The 21814-nt window shown below is 29.0% G+C and overlaps 6 protein-coding genes across 14 annotated transcripts; 4 read left to right on the forward strand and 2 right to left on the reverse strand.

Moving 5' to 3' along the window:
* Positions 1-21: 21 nt before the first annotated feature.
* Positions 22-1793, forward strand: LOC138179156 (40-kDa huntingtin-associated protein). Its single transcript, XM_069111654.1, has 8 exons — positions 22-160; positions 269-405; positions 502-548; positions 620-822; positions 902-1103; positions 1166-1268; positions 1353-1471; positions 1545-1793. Exons 2-8 carry the CDS (start codon positions 347-349, stop codon positions 1712-1714), a joined length of 903 nt encoding a protein of 300 aa, XP_068967755.1. The 5' UTR covers positions 22-160; positions 269-346; the 3' UTR covers positions 1715-1793.
* A 195-nt stretch (positions 1794-1988) lies between these two features.
* LOC138179154 (UDP-glucose 4-epimerase) lies at positions 1989-4972 on the forward strand. 5 transcript variants are annotated; one of them, XM_069111643.1, is made up of 7 exons: positions 1989-2192; positions 3363-3612; positions 3694-3807; positions 3888-4064; positions 4175-4355; positions 4444-4725; positions 4797-4972. In XM_069111643.1, exons 2-7 carry the CDS (start codon positions 3367-3369, stop codon positions 4889-4891), a joined length of 1095 nt encoding a protein of 364 aa, XP_068967744.1. In that variant the 5' UTR covers positions 1989-2192; positions 3363-3366; the 3' UTR covers positions 4892-4972. The 5 variants fall into 5 exon arrangements, with proteins under 5 accessions (XP_068967744.1, XP_068967743.1, XP_068967741.1 ...); XM_069111642.1 differs by having other exon boundaries at positions 3366-3612; XM_069111640.1 differs by having other exon boundaries at positions 1990-2277.
* Positions 4952-6859, reverse strand: Mettl4 (Methyltransferase like 4). Its single transcript, XM_069111639.1, has 5 exons — positions 6466-6859; positions 6020-6384; positions 5523-5697; positions 5265-5436; positions 4952-5187 (listed from the first exon to the last, which is right to left on the reverse strand). Exons 1-5 carry the CDS (start codon positions 6718-6720, stop codon positions 4997-4999), a joined length of 1158 nt encoding a protein of 385 aa, XP_068967740.1. The 5' UTR covers positions 6721-6859; the 3' UTR covers positions 4952-4996.
* A 259-nt stretch (positions 6860-7118) lies between these two features.
* On the forward strand, positions 7119-9697 carry LOC138178723 (lariat debranching enzyme). Of its 3 annotated transcripts, none has more exons than XM_069110898.1 (6): positions 7119-7335; positions 7448-7739; positions 7877-7977; positions 8061-8618; positions 9107-9327; positions 9404-9697. In XM_069110898.1, the coding sequence occupies exons 1-6, from the start codon at positions 7139-7141 to the stop codon at positions 9484-9486; spliced, it is 1452 nt and encodes a 483-aa protein (XP_068966999.1). In that variant the 5' UTR covers positions 7119-7138; the 3' UTR covers positions 9487-9697. The 3 variants fall into 3 exon arrangements, with proteins under 3 accessions (XP_068966999.1, XP_068967000.1, XP_068967001.1); XM_069110899.1 differs by having other exon boundaries at positions 9424-9497; XM_069110900.1 differs by having other exon boundaries at positions 7195-7373.
* Positions 9698-9807: 110 nt separating this feature from the next.
* On the forward strand, positions 9808-11106 carry LOC138178725 (uncharacterized protein C16orf52 homolog A). Of its 3 annotated transcripts, none has more exons than XM_069110901.1 (4): positions 9808-10112; positions 10267-10479; positions 10543-10716; positions 10795-11106. In XM_069110901.1, exons 1-4 carry the CDS (start codon positions 10010-10012, stop codon positions 10827-10829), a joined length of 525 nt encoding a protein of 174 aa, XP_068967002.1. In that variant the 5' UTR covers positions 9808-10009; the 3' UTR covers positions 10830-11106. The 3 variants fall into 3 exon arrangements, with proteins under 3 accessions (XP_068967002.1, XP_068967003.1, XP_068967004.1); XM_069110902.1 differs by having other exon boundaries at positions 9816-10112; positions 10555-10716; XM_069110903.1 differs by having other exon boundaries at positions 9819-10112; positions 10555-11106.
* A 652-nt stretch (positions 11107-11758) lies between these two features.
* On the reverse strand, positions 11759-17001 carry Usp10 (ubiquitin specific protease 10). Its single transcript, XM_069110897.1, has 9 exons — positions 16666-17001; positions 15886-16072; positions 14439-15800; positions 14160-14358; positions 13787-14036; positions 13624-13710; positions 13378-13542; positions 13075-13303; positions 11759-12994 (listed from the first exon to the last, which is right to left on the reverse strand). Exons 1-9 carry the CDS (start codon positions 16693-16695, stop codon positions 12708-12710), a joined length of 2796 nt encoding a protein of 931 aa, XP_068966998.1. The 5' UTR covers positions 16696-17001; the 3' UTR covers positions 11759-12707.
* Between the last annotated feature and the right edge of the window lie 4813 nt (positions 17002-21814).

The raw sequence follows: 21814 nt of genomic DNA on the forward strand, positions 1-21814 counted from the left end.
ATTAATAAAATATGTACACATAGGATGACTAAACAAGTGCATTTATAGTAGCAAAATTAATTTAATACTTTATATAATTTGATTTACTATTAATACATATCAAATTATTAATTACATATTATTTAATTCGGAAAATAAAGATATGATTAAGTAATACCAGGTAATATTGAATGAAATGGAAGCAATTCAGTTACTTAATATAATACTTTACATTTAGTATCATATATTGAAAAATTATTGTGTATAAAAAAAGATGTTTATTGTTTAGAGTAAGTATATAAATAAACAAAGAATGTACAAATAAAAGTTAATCAGGAAAACTGTACATTTAAATCAAAGAAAAATAATGGGAGATTCATTAGACTTTTTAACAAAGTATCATAATATATCTAACAAACTTAGGAAGTAAGTATTTTGTTATCCATATTATTACCTTTATAGAATGATCTAGTCTTTCCTATAATAAAATCATTATTATAATTATTAATAATTTAATTTTAGACGGTTTTTAAGAAAACCAAATGTTGCTGAAGCAAGTGATCAATTTGGTATGTTACATGGAAATTTTATGATGTGTAAAAGGATGACAATTTTATTAATATTTTACATTATTATTTAGGGACATTAGCAATTGAATGTGAACAAAAGGAGTTATGGCAATATGCAGGTTTATGTTTGTTAGATGCTGCCAGGTGTCAAGAAACACTAGAGAATATCTTTTCTGAATTAAATTATTTAATAAAAGCTGGTCGAGAATTTCTTGTGGCTGATAAGAAAGACAAGGATATAGGATGCCCTTCTATAGGACAGGAAAATACACAGGTTTATTAATTTTGCAACTTAAATTAACAATTAGCAGTATAAGTGTATTAAATATTAAAGTTACAATGTTTTATGTTAGGCATCAATAAGTTGTTTTGGTCATGCTTTAGCACGTTGCCATAATCAACCAGGATTCAATACCATGTCAGCTGGATTAGCACTAGAGCTAGCATTAGCCTTAGGTTCTACTCCAGCTGGTATACAACAATTACGTAAAGCTATTGATATTTTTCCAACTATAAAAGCTATTAATACATTAGTATCTTATCATATTAAACAAGGTAAATATTTATTAAAACAATTATAATCAGCTATAACAATTAAACACCAAATATTTGATCAGGTGATTATGTATCTGCTTTACAAATTCTAAATGATTTTGTTGAATTTGTTGAGAGTTATATTAATGCTGGTGCAAGAGGCAATTATAGTGTTATATTACACAGGTATTAGATACAATTTGAAATAATATTTTTTGGAATGTTTGCAAAACAATGAATTCATTATTTAGTAATTGTATTAATACATAGGTGTGAGGTAACTAGAGTGCTTTTATTACTTATACTTCAACCATCACCACAAAGATTAGCACCTTCTCTAGCACAGGTGTTGGAAAAATATGCATGGGTAGAAGAAAGTACGAATAATGGCAAGTGTTCTAATATCCTCCTTTTTCAATCATTTAAATAACTACAAGCTGACTAATAAAAAATAAATTGCAGATTTTAATATGTGTGAAGATGAATTATTATTGTTACAATCATTAGTATTAGCATGTCAGTCACATGATTATCAAGCATTGTTGGAACTAGAAGGTGAATTGTGGATTTATTTAAATGCTGAACAAAAGGAGTTATTACATAAGTTAATCCAAGTTTTAACAATACAATGAACGGACATTGTTACGTTTCATATATGTATATGAATGATTAAGGAATTTATTAAATTTGTAAATGACATTTTTTATTTAATTTTATAGTTATTTTTATTTAAGTAATCCCTTCCAAAAATTTAATTTCATTGAAATAATTACGATGAAAACTATTGTTACCTAATTACATGATATTTTAATGAATCAATCTGTTAAAAATTGTCTGATGATGTAAGCAGTAACTGTGTAGCTTGTATATGACCCATCATTCCCCCCCATTCTCGTAAAGGAGGTAGGTGAATAGGTGAGCAGTATCTGTGTGAAAGGAAGAACTTGTTGCTGAAAGCAAGGACTTCAGAGGGCCGAACTGTGTAGTGTGCATATTTCTGTATATGTACGATAATTCGTACGATAGTATTGTAAAAGAGGGGATGTCTCGCGTTCCACGAACATACTAAACTCTACTTTCTTATATCCGAAGAGGAGGCAAGTCGTCAAGGTAGAGTCAGTGATTACGCGGCGTGTCCACAGATCTTTCTGTATTGGTTTGACGTATTCATTATTTATAATTTTACTTTACTGAGGTAATAATTAATATTTTTAAAATTACAATGTACCTTTATGTACCTTTATCTCGTTTTTAATTTGATAAAAGTATTTATTTTTTATATTTGAATATTAGTTCGGAACATATACTTTATACAATTTTTATTTCTTAATCTATAGTATAAGGTAAAAGAAAATGTTGTTATATATTTTGTACACATAATACATTGCAGAATAAACATTTTATGTAATTATTAATATTATAAACTAAATATAAAAAAAGAAGTTCTTCTCTTGTATTCATTATGCTTAAATTTCATATACGAAAATGATATTTTTAAGGGTATTTCTTATTTTTATATTTCATTTATGTATGTAAAAAATAATAATACAGAATCGAATTTTCTTTATCCGTATTTCTATTGTGTAAATTAATGTAATGTCAATGTAATGTGTTGGAAGCGTCTGATTCTATACAGTACCGTTAAATTCAACAGTTGAATTCTGAATATTTACTATCTTTATCCAGTGATTAACAAAACTAATACCTTTTTATTCTTTTCAGAATAAATTTTTTGTTTTTTTTTCATATTTTATAAAGTATCTTTTAGATATGGTAAATGAAATATTTATTCTGAGTCAAATATGTTCAATTTAATAAAAGCAGATGAAACAAATTAATTATTTTCAATTTTATGTTGATTGAATTAATATTTACAATTTGATGCTAATTATATATATATATATATATATATATCATAATTGTAGTAATTTATCGTATATTTTAATGGCCTTGAACTCAGTTCGATACAGTTGAATGCCCGAAACGCTGTGTATGTACATTGCCTAGCATTACAAACTATCAACATGTACATATATATTTACTACTTTCGTTTGCATAAATCTAGTTTATGAAATATATAAAATGAAAATACTTAAATTGAATACAGATATTATTACGTGATTGTAGAAAAAAATCATAATTACGCATAATGGTTCAGTTTGACAAATTTTTTAACACAATTAATAACTTACAGATTTAAGCATAATAATTTTTATAGAGTTATTGTAAGATGTTTAAGGAAACGTATACTGTATTATTTTTATAATGATTTTTTAATAGCAGCATGGCCAAAGATTGGAGAACTATTTTCGTAACCGGAGGAGCTGGTTACATAGGAAGTCACTGTATTGTCGAACTTTTAGAGAGTGGATATGATGTGGTTGCAATAGATAATTTTGCTAATAGTGTTACTGAAAGTAGCGGTGAATCCGCAGCTCTTAAAAGAGTGGAACAAATTACAGGGAAGAAAGTTACATTTTACAATTGCGATCTCATCGATCGTGACAAACTTGAAACAGTTTTTAAAAAGGTACAAAATATAACTTAAGAAAAGAATTACCTTAAACATTTTTATAATATTTTTAAAATCATGTTATATCTTAAATTTTAGCACAAAATAGATTGTGTAATTCATTTTGCGGCAATAAAGGCGGTTGGTGAATCAATGCAAATTCCACTTCATTATTATCGGAATAATATTATCGGTGCCATCAATTTGTTAGAGGTAAAATGTAATTGAGTAAGTCTTTATGTGCATAATGTTTTTCACATTATAAAAAGGAATAAACTTAATCTTTTTACAAGGTAATGAAAGCTGCTGGGTGTTTCCAATTAGTGTTTAGCAGTTCTTGTACCGTGTACGGAGAACCAAACGTCCTTCCAATTACGGAAGAACACCCAACGGGAAATATTACAAATGTATATGGTAGAACAAAGTACTTTATTGAAGAAATGCTTAAAGATATATCGAGAGCTGAAAAGGTGAATTTTAAATAATTCGAAAATATCAGAAAAATTAATTTATTTAAAATTTTACTAGCAATCAAAATTTTGAGCAAAATATATATAAAATTTTGATTTTTATTTAACAGAATTGGAATATCATTTCTCTAAGATACTTTAACCCAGTAGGTGCTCATCAAAGTGGTTTGATTGGAGAAGATCCTACAAAGTCATTTACAAATTTAATGCCTTATATAGCACAAGTAGCTTTAAGACATAAACCTGAACTCATCATTTTTGGTGGTGATTATCCTACAAAAGATGGTACAGGTACAAATAAATTTTTTATTTTCTCTTATGCAACATTAAAGGCATATATTGTTTAAAGTAAAAAATTTCGAAAATATATATTTTATAGGTATACGTGATTATATTCACGTTATGGATTTAGCTGCTGGTCATGTAGCAGCTTTAAATGCTTTACACAAACGACATTTGAGGCTAAAAATTTATAATTTAGGTACTGGTAAAGGTGTATCTGTACTTGAATTGATTAAAATTTTTGAGAATGTCACAGGAACAACAGTGCCATATGTTATAAAAGACAGAAGAGAGGGTGATATTGTTTCTATGTATGCCAATACAGATTTAGCAGAAAAAGAATTAGAATGGAGGACTAAATTTAATGTCGAACGGATGTGTAAGTGAAATAACATTTCCACTATATTTTCATATTAAATAAGATTTCTTTCTAAGTATTTTTTGATATAGGTGAGGATTTCTGGAGGTGGCAAACAATGAATCCACATGGTTATCGTAATTCAGTAAAAAATGGTATTAGCGAGCATGTAAATGGCACTTTATAATACTGTTACTTCATTGTTATTAAAGCATGATTAATTTATGATAATAAAATAAGTGCAATAAAGAAAATAATAGTATTGAAATATTTTTTCTTTTCTAATTTAATACTAATTAATCAATTTATTTACAGCTGTGTTAGTGTTGTTTTGAGTTTCTTTTGTTTCTTCTATCATTGTATATAACGATAAGTGTTGAAACTTCAATACTTCAAGACCCCAACTTGTCCATTTAGGAAGTAAGTATCTAGCAAATATTTCTAAACACTTTGGTTCATTTGGAAGATATTCTCTCATAACTTCTATAATTTAAAATAATATTTTTATATACCTTCATTAATTTTTTCAACATAAATTGTTATTGACATATAATTTTTACCTGTAAGTGGTGGTTTATGGGAATGTACAGCACTTGGTACACTTATTAGTAGTTTACCACTAGGAATGTTTATTTCATTTCCATTTACTACAGATCCCAGAACTAGTAATTCATAAGGTTGTTTACCAGGAGCAGAATTAAAATTACATATTGTATTTCCTCCTTGAGTAATCTAAAATATAAGTAGAGTGAAGCGTAATTTATAATATAACTGTCACTTTTAATAATTTGTAAAATTTGGCTACATTATATACTTACTTTAACCCAATACCATTTTGCTCTGTATGTAACTCCCCATGATGGAAATATGTCATTAAAGATGCTATGTAGATGACTTGGAGCATTAGTGCACCATATTGCTACAAGCCCATTTGAACATAATAATTTGCCAATTGGTATCTTAGCCAACTCTTCATTGTACATCATTTTATAGCTGTTTAACAAAGAAAAATATAAGTCATAATTTGCACATTATATGAAATATTGCTTTTGCAGCAAATTGCTATTAAGAATTAAAATATTTTTACTTATAAAAAATACAATTGATTAATGTAACAAAAATAAAATCTATCATCAGTACTATTCAACATGAGTTTCTTTTTATGATGATAAGTTGCATCTAAAATCTTATTTACCCATATGCTCACAAAATTGAGAACAAGAAAAACTTATACTATTATCAAAGTACTTGTTCTCATTAAATTGTTCAGAGAGCTTTCTTTTATAATGGCTTATATTGAACCATACAAGATCACCTAGCTTCTGAATATTTGTTTTTTTTCCTTCTTATAGACTTGTTCCACCAAGGAGGATCCAACAATATAAAATCATATTGGTTGTTTAGGCCCAGCTTGTTTGCAATGTCTCTTACATCATAGCAATAAAATTTACATTTTTGAGGGAAAACATATCTCTTCTCCTTTAATTCTGACGTAATAGCTATATCCATATCATTGCACCCATAAAAATTTTCCTCTTCATTGCAAAATGTATCCTGATAAAATTTTTGTGATGCCAACCGTGCTGCTTCATTATTATCAGATAATATATTAGTAGAAATTAATCCCTCTGTTTTTACAATTGAAATTATTTTGCTAAATGTTTTCTTGATATAATTTATCTACAAAATAGATTATTATAATGATTATAACTATTTTGTTTAATGATTACACTACCAAACTCCTTGTTTTTTATTACATACTTCTTTTAAATCTGCGTCTGGCAAAAGTTTTGATCGCTTTCTTTTTCTACTTTTACTTTGTAATGAAATTCCTTCTTGTTGTTTAGATTGAGTTGTTTGATTTTGTCGTAAGTATTGAGAATTTATTTCAAATAAAATTTCATCAAAAATTAGTTTACACGGTGTGTTATTATTTTTTACGTTTGTATAAATATTATTAAGAAATTTTAAATGAGATATTATCCATCCTTCTTCAGTAGAAAAAATTAAACTCATAATTGATATAAATGCACCACACTACGCATTAAACATAACTATATATCTTTAATTTATTGGTTCTAATTTTCTTATTTTCTTACGTATAAGCAGCAACCATTCAATGTATGTATTTCGATTCTATGTACTTATGTACTTCATGTTTAGACAAACTTCATGGTACTATCGTATCTATGGTAACATGGATGTTGAAATACAAAAATGGCTATATAGCTAAGGAAAACTATAATGAAAAATTGTTAGGTTAGAGTACGTGATTACTGTATGTGTTTATTTTAATGCTTTGAAATCTTTTATCAATTTTAATTATATAATTAAATGAAAAATATGTGAATGTGTCATTTAGCACGTTGAGAACTATCATAATATATAAGAAAAAGTGAATTGAATAAAAGGATATTTAGAAAAAAATAAAGAGATGAGAATTGCTGTAGAAGGTTGTGCACACGGCGAATTGGATATTATTTACGAGACTATCCAAGAAATGGAAAAAGTTAATGGGGAAAAAATAGATTTACTTATTTGTTGTGGAGATTTCCAAGCAACAAGAAATTTGAGTGATTTAAAATGTATGGCAGTATCTGATAAATATAAAGACATGCGTACCTTTTATAAGTGAGTTGCCAACCCAATATGTTATTAAAATTGAAACAGTTAAATAATTTGAATTATCTTTTTATCTGTCATGTTATTTAAGAAGCCCTTAAGAATCTTAAAAATTTTATAGATATTATTCTGGTGAGAAAGTTGCTCCTGTGTTAACAATATTTATTGGGGGAAATCATGAAGCTTCCAATTATCTTCAAGAATTACCATATGGTGGTTGGGTAGCTCCTAATATTTATTATTTAGGATATGCTAGTGTAATAACAATAGGTGGTATTAGAATTGCAGGATTATCAGGTATATATAAAAGTCAACACTGGATGCAGGGACATCATGAAAAACCACCATATACTGAAAACACAATCAGAAGTGTATATCATATCAGAAATTTAGAGATATTTAGATTAAAACAGGTAATACATTGATAATACCTACTTTTTCATATTTTGGACATAGATTTTATAAAAGTAACATGAGAATAACTTTTTCGTTTATCATATCATTTTTTATTTTGTTATTTATTATTGTTTATGATTTGTATCATTTACAGCTTACTGGTAATATTGATATTTTCTTGTCACATGATTGGCCATCAGGCATAACTAAATATGGAGATGAAAATGTTTTATTAAAAGAAAAACCTTTTTTCAAGTAAGATAATAAAAGCCACTTATGTAAAATATGTTAATTTTTGAATATATGAGTGTTTACGATAGATTATTGTTTTATTATAGAAATGATATCAAGAATAATGTGCTTGGTAGTCCTCCAAGTATGGAACTTTTGGAACATCATTATCCGAGCTATTGGTTTTCTGCTCATTTACACTGTAAATTTGCAGCTCTTGTTCCTGAAAAAGGAGGAACAAGAGTAACTAAATTTCTAGCTCTAGATAAATGTCTCCCAAAAAGAAAATTTCTTCAAGTATTTGAAATTAAACATAATTCAGATTTATCACTGAAATTACATTATGACTTAGAGTGGTTAACAATATTATATTTAACAAATCATTTATTAAGTGTCAAAAGTGGAATTCACTATATGCCTGGACAATATGGTAATACTAGATGGGTATTTACACCAACCGTAGAAGAGAAAGCAATGGTTTTAAAAAAATTTAACTGTGATTTAGAAATTCCATTGAATTTTACACAAACTGTAAAATCATATAATCCTGATTGTACAGATGTGTCAGTGGTATCACCACAATTGATACTAAATAGTCAAACAACACAATTTTGTAATACTTTGGGTATTGACGATCCATCTGTTTTACTACTATTAATACAAAAGTAAGAAATACAAAAGAACTCTGAAGGCTTTATTATAGTATCTGGACTGCAATTATTCGGCTGGAATGACACTTTTTAAGGTTGCTGAAGCCGAAAATGGGGATCGTTTTTCGCGAAAGTGAAGCATAGAAAATTGTGCTCAGCTTTTTTTTGTGTGACGAATTCGTGGTTTTTAACGTGACCTTTTTTAAAATTTATTTCTCTGTATACATTTGAATCGTGAGTATTGAATTAGGTCTGGATTATTACTTATTTTCTGGGCGACAAATTAGACGGATTTTTATAATTAAGATCTTTGTTGGTCAAATATAATAAGGATGAATCTTTAAAGCTCGTTCGTTTCCGCAATAAATGATCCTCATTTTCGGCTTTAGCAATTTAAAATATCTCCTGAAAGATACATTCAGCCAAAAATTTTGCAACCCGGATTCTGTAGTAAATCCAAATTGAAATCAAACGAATCATTAATAATGAAAACATATATCTAGCTCCCACGAAATTTCTATTTCCTTCGATGAAGATAATGTTTTAAGTTCTACATTTGATGGAAGATTAGCTAGTGACTCATTTAATCGGACATCGCCATTAAATTTATCTCCAAAAAGTAATAATGAAGAACAAGAATCAGAAATAAGTAGCAGTAAAGATATAACAAATGAAAGTCTTAACAATTTATCATCAGCAGTAAATCATGAGTGTACAGATGATAGTGAGTGATATATTACTATCTAATTATAATGTCTTCACCATTCTTTATGTAGTAAGACACATTATTTATTTTGCAGGTGATAATCATTTCATACAGATTGAACCAAATTGTAAGAAATTTAAACGTCGAAATTATTCTATATATTCGAATACACTTTAACTGGAAATTAAGGTATTTTATAATTAAATTTGGAATATTTTAATTTCATGAGACACATTGTTGTATAGGAAAATTTCAATGAATTATGTAATAAAAATGGGTACATGATTATCTATTTTATTTTTTGTAAAAAATCGTGTTTTTACTTGTGTAAAAATAATATATATTAATTATATTAATTTTGTTATTTAATAAATATACATTAATTAACTGTTTGTATTTTTTTGTACCTCTTTTATGTTATTTTCATAGTATAAGATATGTACTTACTTTTATATATATATACATATGCATACACATAGGTACATATGTATATGTATTATTAAGTGTGTATTACATGTCACGAGTGTTTAGGTTAGAAAACTGTGTACTTCCGAACGAAGTGACATCAATAGCATAGTAAAACAAACCTCGAAATAAAATTACTTTTGTCCCAATTATCAGAAAATAACGTTTTGACATCAATGATACTAACTATTTTTAGTAACTTAAAGTAAAATTATTTAATTATTATTAATATAAAATGGATAAGTTAACAATTATTTCGGGAACATTATTTTTTGCTGCCGATATATTTGCAATTGTCAGTCTGGCTATGCCTGATTGGATTATTACTGATGTTGGTGGTGAGTGATTAGAAATTATATTTTTCTTTTATTTATTTCTTAGTAATTACATGGTTTTAATGGTATAATGTAATAAATTTTATTATTTATATAATATAATATAATATATATGTATTTAAGTATAAGTTCTTTTCACAAATTAAAATTTTTTTAGGAGATACAAGACTAGGACTAATGTGGTCATGTATGACTTTATATAATAGACCTCCAGTTTGTTACAGTTCAAATTTGGAACCAGAATGGTTTATGGCTCTTATTTGTATTTTTGTTGGTTGCATTTTAATAACAGCCACTATAATATTATTAGCTACTTCTCATTGGGATCGTAATGTTATTTCCTATGCAAGATGGGTAGGATTTACAGCTAGTAAGTGCAATTAATAATGTTAATTACCTTTTAAAAATGAATTTTTTACATAAAAAATATAAGATTATATTTTAGTGGTGCTGTTTTGCTTAGCAGCTGTTATATTTCCAATGGGTTTTCACATTGATGAGATTGGTGGACAACCATATCAGTTACCAAATTCACATCAAGTTGGCATTTCTTATATACTTTTTGTTTTAGCTTTGTGGATTACAGTAATTTCAGAATTATTTGCTGGTAAAGTTTGTCTCCCACATTTTTAGCATATATCATTTCCTCAATATATTTTTTATATCTGTATGATATTGTTCGTAGCTATTGCATATTCTGTAGGATTTAAAGCTACATGATATATTATGAGATGTAACAAAACTGTTAAATATTAAGGGTCTTATTTATATTTAGAATAAAGATAGAATATAAATAATTAGAATAAATATTTGTTATTATATAACTAGAATGAAAAGATCTGTTATTATATACAACCGAATATTATATATAACTGAAATATTATATAACTGAGAACTATTAGAAATAAGTAATTAATAGTAAGTTTATTAATTAATAAGTATTAAACAATCTTTTGTACTCTTTATTTATTAAAATATATTATATGGTTGTAATCTTTTCACGAATTTTAAATGTCACAGTGCTATGATAAAAAAAAGTAATTATAATATGTGTAATCAAGTGTCAATATTTGAAATAAAAAATATCTTTTAGTAAATGATAATCAAGTTTTGATAACATATATACATATTTTTATTAATTTTTATAAATCTTAAATATACATTTTAATATATATATATATATATATATATATATATATATATATATTTTTTTTTTACATCTTCGTAGGAAGTATTATTTTACTAAAAGTATTTCTTATCTACATTATGTGAGAAATAGAATTTAAATAAAATGTTTTGCAATGGGAATTTTGTTGCTTTATCAACAGATTATATTCATATATGAATATCAATATATTTATAAACTAGAAAGAATTAAAAAAGATTTGAGAAGAATGATGTGAAACAGGAGAGTTAAAACCGTACACACACTAGCCCAAAGCAAAACAAAACATTCAACACATTACCTATATAAAATCAATTAAGTATACAGTAATTTTTATACTTTTAACATATTTCGCTGATAAGTATCTTGAAATTGTTGAAGTATAACGATACGAATACAACCAAATTTGTAGTCATTAAATTAATTCATTCACTAAACTTATTACAAAAAATAGAAAATGTATTCTGTTACATGTATTAACATGTATAAAATGGCAATACATGAATATATTTGTATTTCTTTTTTTTGTTTTGTTTTGTTTTTTTTTTTTTTTTTTTTTAAAGAACTGTAATTAAAGACACAAGTTTGACACATACAAGGTAGTTTTGTACACAAATTTCATGTTTATACAATCTTCTTCACTGATAACGTTAGTATTCCATCTTACCAATTATCTTTTTTGTTCAAAATCTCTATTTTTTACTTTTTCCAAATATTTATTTTAATAATATGGCATAAAGAAGTATTATCACGAAATACATATGTATTTTGAATAGTTATTCAATTATCTTTTTTTTAAATTATAGAATAGCTATCAAACTAATATATGCTAAAAATAATTGGCAGGTTGGAATATTATAAGGGCGCAGGAAGGTTATATACAAAAATAACTTAAGGCATAAGATGTATCTTTCTTCAGACATATATAAAATTTGCATTTCATAGAAATTTTGTCATTAAAGTAGAAAAACCTTTCTCTATTTTTGCCTTTTTTTCTACAAGATTATTATGTATATCCTTTTCTTATACATTGTATATTCATAATCAGAGTATGAAAGATATGTACAAGAGATTGTGACATTTAATATTTTGATAAAATGTAATGTGTAAGCGCTTATTAACTTCAATAGAACTATGAATGCCAAAATCAAAACTCTTCTTTAACTTCAACTTCAACTATTATTTATTTCGCGTACCAAGAAAACTATGCATAAAACTTGTAACAACATTCTTAGTACAAATGTTTCATGGAAGTACAGCATATTGGAAAGAAATACTTTTCTATTTTTTTATGATATTGGTTAATAAACATTCTCTGTACTTAGATACAAATATCAACAAGAACCACAAATCTGTAAAATCTATTCTTTCAAGTTGCCTCCTTTAGGCTCAGAATATAGATTTATTTATATTCATAATTAATGTTTTTTGCTTTAACGTGCTTTACCACTATTTGACTGATTATTCCCAATAGTGTCACATCGTCGATAATATAATAAATATGGAACTCTTGGAGGAGTAGGTTTTAATACATTACTTTCAGAAACACCTTTTAATGAACTATCATCATACCTGACCCATCCACCATACCCCACGTGAAAAGCATCTGTAACATAATGACCTTTTGTTGCCTCTTTGCCATCATGGTAAGTAACAGCAAACAGTTTATAATGCTTTTGCTTAGGATTTAGTTTCTTTATAGCATTTGGCGAGAGGAATTCTGTAACAGATGAATTTGATAATTTAATTGATTTGAATTTCATAAATTTAATGAAAAGAATTAATAAATTGTCTACTAACTGCTATCCAACTTTAAATCAATTGGAAATTCCACGCTTTTCACAATTTTTGAGCAACCATCGAGTTTGTAGTCAAACCATTTTAGATGTAATATAAGAATGACAGGTAATTCTTCTAAAGTAACTTGCTTCCAAGCTTCTATTTGTTGTTTCGTTTTGCTGCATGTCATCCCTTCCAACTGATCTTTCCCAACAAGAATTTCGAGAGCACCTTTCACGGATTCTGCTTTCTAAAAGTAAAACATTGTATTAATATATTATTGTATTGCAATATTATATTGGATTTCTTTATGAGTATTAGTACTTCAATATCAAGTTGTAACGTAAAAAAGGGTTGGACATTATCTGTCGGCTGTTCTCCTGCTCGTGATACTCTAGATCTCAATTGCCCACGAAATATATCGGATAATGGTGTTCTTCCAAATTCGGTACACCGTGTAATAGATCCTTTATTCTTTGGACCCATTACCTATAATCCAAATCTTGGTATTAATACCTTTCTTCGATAATTAATTGCTAAATTATTTAGTTGAAGTATGTTGTATTTTACCTTCCATTCCTCCTCTCCATTGTTATAACTTATATTATTTTCAATATTATTTGTTACATTTTGATCATTATTTACTAGTTTTATAAGCTGGAATAAAGAAATAATATTATCCATATTATGCTATCAAAATTCACATTAAGACGAATGTTAATTAAGATCATACTTCAAGCATTTCGTCATTGATACCATTCAGAAGGCACGAGAGAAATTCTTCTGCGTCTTCTTGCCGCCCTTCCACAGAAAATACGCCCGCAGCTGACGTATTTTTTAACATTGTATATACGTAAAATGGTTCAAAGGCCACTCCACTTTGTATATCTACTATTGAATCTTCCCCTCGTTTATTTGCTCGATCTTTCCTGGCCAGTCGAGCACCATCTGATAAAGGTGTAAACTCATGTACAAATTTGATCCTGCATAAAAAATAATTAAACATTTTAGGGAACATTATCGAAATGACATAATATGCGCTAAATTTAATGTATAGAAATATTAAATTTACATTAGATATCCTAATAAATTTCATTTTCACTTACATATTATCAATAAGTGGAGTGGAAGACATTTTATTGGAATTTTTAGAATGTGGTAGTGCCATTAAAAGATTGTAAAAAGGTGGACAAGCAAGCAGAGCTTGTAATATACTATTAATATAACAATAATTACTACGGTTTGTCAATCCCCTAGGTAATAAACTCACAGTTTGCTTATCCATCTGATAACTTAATAAGAATTCTAGAAAAAGAAATTAAAGATATATTAGATGTATTTAAATCAGAAAATATTTAAAATAAATAAATTTGAACAATATTTACCACCCATACGAAAGGCAATAGGATCATTATAATGATTCTGTAATGATTCTGCTTGAGAATTTTTACTTTCATTTCGTATATTAGATGAAATAGTTTCATTTGTAAATAGTATTGTACTGCTAGGTTGATCTTTCTCCGTTAATTGTGATGAAACTTGTGATGTTATATTATTCTCTGTGATTGGCAGAGGATTAATACGCGCTGTTGGCTTGTAATTTGATAAATTTTGTTGTGCTTCTGCACTTCCTTTTTTTAAAATACTAGCCCAAGATATGCTAGATAAAGCTGGGGATGGTGTAGCAGGTACAATTATTGGAGTATTTGCTGCATTAGAAGAGTTGCTTGGGGTTTTAATAATAATTTCATCTTGCCCACTTTTCCTAGAAATATCTTCCTTATGTGCTTCATTTTCATTTTTACAAATTGGTTTTGATAATGTTTTAACAACAGTAGTTTTAATACTAGAAACAGTTTCATTCTTATATTCTTTATCAGTTTCTCCATTTTGTTTCACTTCAATACTGCTATTAATATTCACGCATGGTACATCATTTTTTTCAGCTCCATTGCATTTTTCATTTACAGTAGATACAATGTTATGCTCTATTTTAACATTAACGGGTGGTACTTTCCCATTTGTGTTTGAATTTTTCCTATTGGCAGTATTTTCATCTACATTATCGGTACATTGTTCTACCTTACTGTTATTTACAGTTATAACTGTAGTGACTATATTGGTCTGTGAAGAATTATCCTCTTCAGTTACTTGATGAAAAGGTTGCTTAACTGGTGTGTAGAGATTCTGCACTCGTTTCTCATGAGACTTTGTAGCTTGTACTTTAGTACATTCTTGAGTAGGTTGAGAAAGCATAGGTGGTGCTTGTCGAACACATCTTATATTTCCTGAAGGATGATGATATGGAGGATATCCATAAGCAGGTTGCGTATGAGGATGTGTATTTGTATGTGTATGAATATTTGGCTGATATATAGCTAGTGGAGGATAATGAACATGACCAGAGAATTGTTGCTGTTGTGTTTGATCTGGATACATAACAACAAAAGACAATGGTGGATGGAATTGGCCCTGCTCTCCCATATATCCTGATTGCATTTCATTTGTAGGATTTATTCCACGATTGAAATTATCTCTTCTTATTCCTCTTCCTCGATTGTTCCTTCTATTAGTTTCCCTGTTACAACTAACATCATGAATTTCATTTCCAAGATTATATCCAGGATGAGAATAAGTCATAGCAGGCATAAATGGCTGTATATGAGCATCTGTTGGAACAGGATAAATTGGTCCCTGCCAATCACTACACATTATTTGTTGTGCATATGAGGGTTGTGGTGGCATTGCTAAATGAACGACAAAGTTCAATATAATACACAAATAAATATAAGATATATACAATCTGAATAAATAAGTAAATAAAAGAATTACCATTATGATACCATTGATTATGAACTTGTGGAATTTCTGTTATAGGAGCATTGACGTCATTACCAGATTCAACTGTGTCCCATGGCAATTTCAAGGTGTCATTAGCGACATTGGATTTTAAAATACCTATTAAATGATTCTTATCATTGTCATTTAAATCATGTAAATCTAAGAATTGGAAATCAAGCTGAAATAAAATGAGATATTAATTAAAACTTAATATCTTAATATTACAAGAAATAATATTGAAATAAAATGTATTAAAATAATCTATGTAATATTGTTTATAATGAAGCATTGCATATCATATAATTTATTTATATTACACAAAAACGAATTATATATAATATTCACAAATAATTTCAGGTCAATCAATAATCAGTTACTAAAATTAGTTCACACACACAATTGTTTTGTTCTCTTTGTTAATTAAACAATTATTAATATACATTAATTTCAAGGAATTTACAAAATATTACAAAAATACATGTATATATGTATAAAGGAATGATAATTAATTTAAACTAATATAACTTAATATAACAGTAATACAATATTGTATAATAATAAATATACCTTTCCTACAATTACATGATATCGCAACATTCTATTATGTAAATGATATATTTCTTTAGTTACAATTTTGTGATCAATAATAGTTTCAATTTTATCTTCTAACCATAAACCTAACCTCAAATCCCATAACAATAAAAAAATTATTGAGAATAACATTAATTCTATGTTTTAAGTAATTAAAATTTTTATTAATAAATATCATACCTCATTTCGAATATCCATCCTTAAATCCATATAGCGTATAAAACATTAAAAATAATACCAGCAGAGAAACATGAGGCTTCAATGATTTGTGTCGGCAGCAAAAAGGATCGACGCTGATATTAGTAATTTTGTATTCTATTTGTATGGAAATTATATAAAAAGTGTATTCAATTACAAAAACACAGTATTTGTATTATTTCTATGCAACAATAAAATGAGGAAGGCGAATGATAAACTATTAACAAATTACACAATATGAATGATCATATTTCGGCAGTTATATGGCTAAAATGGCCCAAGCACGTTGCTTCACTATTATTTCTTTTGTTCACAAGATTGGTGTCGCCACTCGTCACTATCATTACTAGTGTTTTGCAGGAATATCTACCGAAACAGACTTTCCCGCGTTCTTGTTCCCTCCTTTTTTATATTGGTCAACGTGAGAAATCAAGACATCTAGTTACCTTGGAAATTTGCATTATTTTATAAATTTCACTTTATTTCAGTTTGTTCTGTTTCTATAAAGTCTAGAACTATGTATGTCATACCTGTAAAATTGTATTGAAATGTGTTTTAATTTTCTAAATATTTTTTTTGTACAAAATATAAGTTGAACATATCTCAAGATGTAATTTATTTTCTTCAAGCATATGCAATGTTAAACAAATGTTTGGTAAGTGAGAAAATTATTTAGTGTAGCTTTTGCTCGTTCAGAACAGTTAACTTTATCCTAGTAGTACGAAAGAAGATTAATATTCTTAGATCTTTAAATTAAAAGCAAAGCTGGAAATAAAAAGATTCCCCTTTGTTAAGTTCCAAATTTGAATTCAGATGCAAATTTACAAATTCAGTTACTAAAGATTCTTGCCTGAACTTGTTATTAACAACTTTGGAGATAATATCATTTATGCAGTTAGAACGCGACAAAATTAAAAAAAATTGAGAGCATAGTATCTTCTATTCAAAATGACCATTTTGTATAATCAGTAATTTATTCATTCAGTTTGTATAAAAGTGAGTACAAATGCATATGTACATATTATCATTGGTGAGGCACAGAACATTTTCCATTACGAACATAATTTAATTGTTAATGAACATTATTTTAAATATGTTTTCTACTCATCAATTTAATTATGATCACGTTACAACTATTTGATTACTGACTAATTATTGATTATATGATGATTATTTGACCAGGTTAAATTAGCACGCGCCTATATGGGAAAATCGAGCGGTCCTATTGGCCCAGAATATTGTAAAGTCAAATCGGGCGTCCCTATTGGTGGAAAATATTGTAAAGTTTAATCGAGCATTCTTATTGGCGTAGAATATTGTGAAGTTCTCACCACTGGTAATTTGAAGGTGATGCGCGGCGCGGGGTGGCATTCAACTGTTAAAATTTGTGGAGCGAAAACTCGCGCGATATCTCGTCTATATCAGCACTTTCATTTAGATTTTATTATTATTTATATTTAATTATCTCAAATTGTTTGGTTAATCATAGCTTCCAAAACAAATTAATCACACATATATATTATTCATATATAATAATAATTTATATCTTGTTAAAGATTTATCACTTCTTCCTCTTGCTCTTGTTTCCTGAAAACGACCTTGTAAGTGTAATGTAAGTGTAAATATAAGTAATTTTGTAATCTATACTTCATTTAATCCTATTCGTTGTATTTATATTTGTCATTTTTGAATCGAATATTGTCATTAAACTTTCAATAGAGATCAATAGAGATTGATCTTCCACTAGATCAAATTTTCCAAATAATCAATATTATTCTTAAGAGCGAATTATAATATTCCATGTCTCGTTACAGTTTTCTTCCATGGGATTGCATGATTCCTCCTTGATGACAGTCTTCACGATTACTGTCCCCGGACTACTACAGCGTGAATGACTACGTTCCTGGCATCTTATCGTGAGTCGTATGCATTTTTGTTCCTCCGGTTATTCAGTCATGTCGTAGGACGAAAGGTCCGAATCGACACGGGTGACTCTTTGTATTACGTAGATTTTTTTGCGAGCGCAGTGATCACGGGTATTTATTATACGCGTGAGTAGTAACGTCTCCTTTTCCTATGTATTATTTATTAGTTCAGGATAGGTTTTCTTGCACATCGCTTCTGTTTTGTTAATTACACGATACTAATAAATTTTATATTAATAATATTAATAATGATGCCACCTGATACAAACGATGTTATATTAACCATTAATTTGATTGAAGATATGTTCACTATAATTACTTTCAAAATCGGAATATACTAAAAATATATATTTACGGAGAATTGAAATGATTCGATTAAATATTTCGTAGTGACGAAATCGTATACTCTCCGACTTTGTTGCATTAAAAATTGCAATTATTGCATATTTAATGATAATAATAATAGTAAGTCATATTTTATCTCACCTTCTTTTCTTTGATGGCATTATTTCAAAGGATTTAATTATCTGCCTTTCATTTTTGAATTTGAGTATTTTGAATAATTTAAAATATACATATAGAGATATTAAAGTTCAAACCTACCGTACAGAAATGTATTGAATTTTATGTGCAAGAAGAAACTTCGCGACAGGCAAATTTTGGAATCAAAGCAAAAATTTTTGTACATTGCTTTCGTGTTTTCGAAAATGTGCTTTAACGAAGAAATTGCCTGAGGTTGTTTGCATTAATATTTAACTTTGAGTCAATTATTAAATCAATTTCTTATTCATTGTCAATTTGTCCTTTTTGTGATGGAATTTCAATAATTCACAGAGTCAATTATTTGATTGAATTATCATATCGCGTTCATCTTACTTGTGCTCTTCTCTATAAATAAATTCAATATTGGTATTTTGGTAATTTATTAAATTAATAATGTAGAGCATACAGTGATAGTAATTGAGATAAAATTCGAGAATAGAAAATGAAGAAAGATTAGTCCGTTAAATGCAAAATAGATGAGTTAATTCTTTTGTTTAGTTAGGATTTTCAGGTTTAACCACTTCCGTGTTTATTGCCAAGACCTCACTCACGTGCCCAGGTGCTACTTGAGCGAGGAAAAGGCAATGAGTACGATGACTATTGATTTCATAACAATTTCTAAGCGACTGACGATGCGTTAGTGTATCGTGCACGACGTACTTTCTACATAGTGTGTTTGGGTAGGCTGTGGAATTGCGTCGTTTTAGTGCTTATTTCATTTGCTATAAATTTAAGCAGTAAAAAATATAAATCATTTCAATCACAACCAGTGAAAACAGATTTGCTATGAAATACGGCGAATCGTAGATATCGGTATTAGTAATTTTATTGTTAAATTATAATAAATGGTACTAAATTTCGTACCATCTGTAATTTTCCTGAAAAATAGATACACTCTTTGAATTACGAATATTTGTAATTAAAATTGAGAATTAGTTTTATCGTGTTGTACGCAATGGTCGCTAGCCCTCGTCAGTCGATTTCAGGCAAATGGTACGTAAATTAGAGTGTGCAAGTAGCGTGCTGAACTCGGGTGTCGGAGGCGTCCCGGGACGTCCTCTCTAGCGTAGGTCCTTGCGCCCGGGTGGTATGCGAGAGAATCGTGGAGTGAGTGTGTTGGTGTGCCTGTATTGCCATTTTTAAATATAGGGCTAGGTAGGATAGGTAGCATACTTTCTGGCGTGTCTGTTGCGTATAATAAGTAGGTAGGCCCGGGCAGGTTGGCACAGTCTCTGGTCGGGTAGGCGCGTTTTCGCGTGACCAACCTGTTTCAGGGAATCTAATTTGAAAAATCGTCAGTAAAACTAGAACTAGTGGGGAATGCCACTCGTTTATGGTTTTGCCTATCGGTATTTTGAATTGCGCGGTCGTGGTCGCGAGTGGGTCTCGGTACGCACGTTTATGTATCGCTCGAGCACGCACATGCGAATGGGCAACGATCGCTGTTGCGATCGTTGGTCAATCCATGCGCGCTTGAATCAGCTTTCGCGATTTATATTTTTATTTCACCTTTGTAAGTTATTTTTTGGTTTGCGATGTAGAAAGTCTCGAGCCTAGAATGTAAGTTTCAGCGGGCATCGCGCCTGAACAAGAGGCTATGAGCCGAAGAGGCCCGGCAAACTGCCATCGAAGAGGGCAACTACCAATGGCTTTCCATCCTCTGGATCACCCAGAGCATGGAAAGTCATTCGTTACTACTTTGTCACTGTGCTCGCTTTTAGTATTTGTAGTACAATAGTATCAGTTGTAATTTGTCCGTTAGCCGACATACATGTCGGTCTCTCGTCATGTTGGGCAAATCGCGGTTTTTGAGTTAGCGTTGCGAGTTCAAATTTCACGTTGCCGATTAGAGTTGCTTTGCCTTGGATTACCGTTGCGATAAAAAGTAGATAAAGCTTGTTTTAGTGTTACGAATAAAGTAGAATTTTAATTGGTCGCGTTTTGTTTTATTTCAAGTTGAATGGCAATGACGTTAACTTTGAATTAATTTTGTAACTATAACGCGTAATTGAAATAGTTTTGTTTTTGCATCTAGAAATACATATAGTAAGTTACATTAAAATTCGTTTTAAGAATTAGCGTTGCTATACGTTTCATCGAGATTGTCTTAGTAATTTTTTCGAAATAGCGTTGCGTTGATGAACGATCGCGTTCTTATATGTAGTGTTGCGTCTATGAAATGCCTAAACTTTTTCCATTGAGATTATGGAAATCTATTCCTGTTCCTGGATCACCTGATGCAGCTAAGACAGTTGCACAGAAGTGGTCAAGCACCAGCAGCTTCGAACGTGGCTGCACTCCGACATCTCGTTATTAGCGTTGCGTATATTGAAATACGAGTGCACGTACAGATTAGTATTTGTTAGCGTTGCGCGAATAATTTCACGCATCTGTTTCCGCTGGTTGGGTAAACCCCACCGCGGTGTCTGCTTTCGCGAATTTTCCGTGTTTTTCAGTCTTTTTTTTTTCTTTTTGTCAATAACAAACTAAATAGTATTGGAAATAATCTGCGATAACGCACTCCTCGCGATTTATTTCGAGAAATTTCTATTTTCCGATTATAGATTTAATAGATTTGATAGATTTAGAGTTGCGAAGTAGAAAAATGTTCCACTCACGGTTTGTTCGGGATTCTATCGAGTGGATCGCCCTTCTGGCTATTG

Source organism: Bombus flavifrons, chromosome 4, assembly GCF_040668555.2.
Source record: "Bombus flavifrons isolate JBK064 chromosome 4, iyBomFlav1_principal, whole genome shotgun sequence".
In the NCBI taxonomy this organism is placed as follows: domain Eukaryota; kingdom Metazoa; phylum Arthropoda; class Insecta; order Hymenoptera; family Apidae; genus Bombus; species Bombus flavifrons.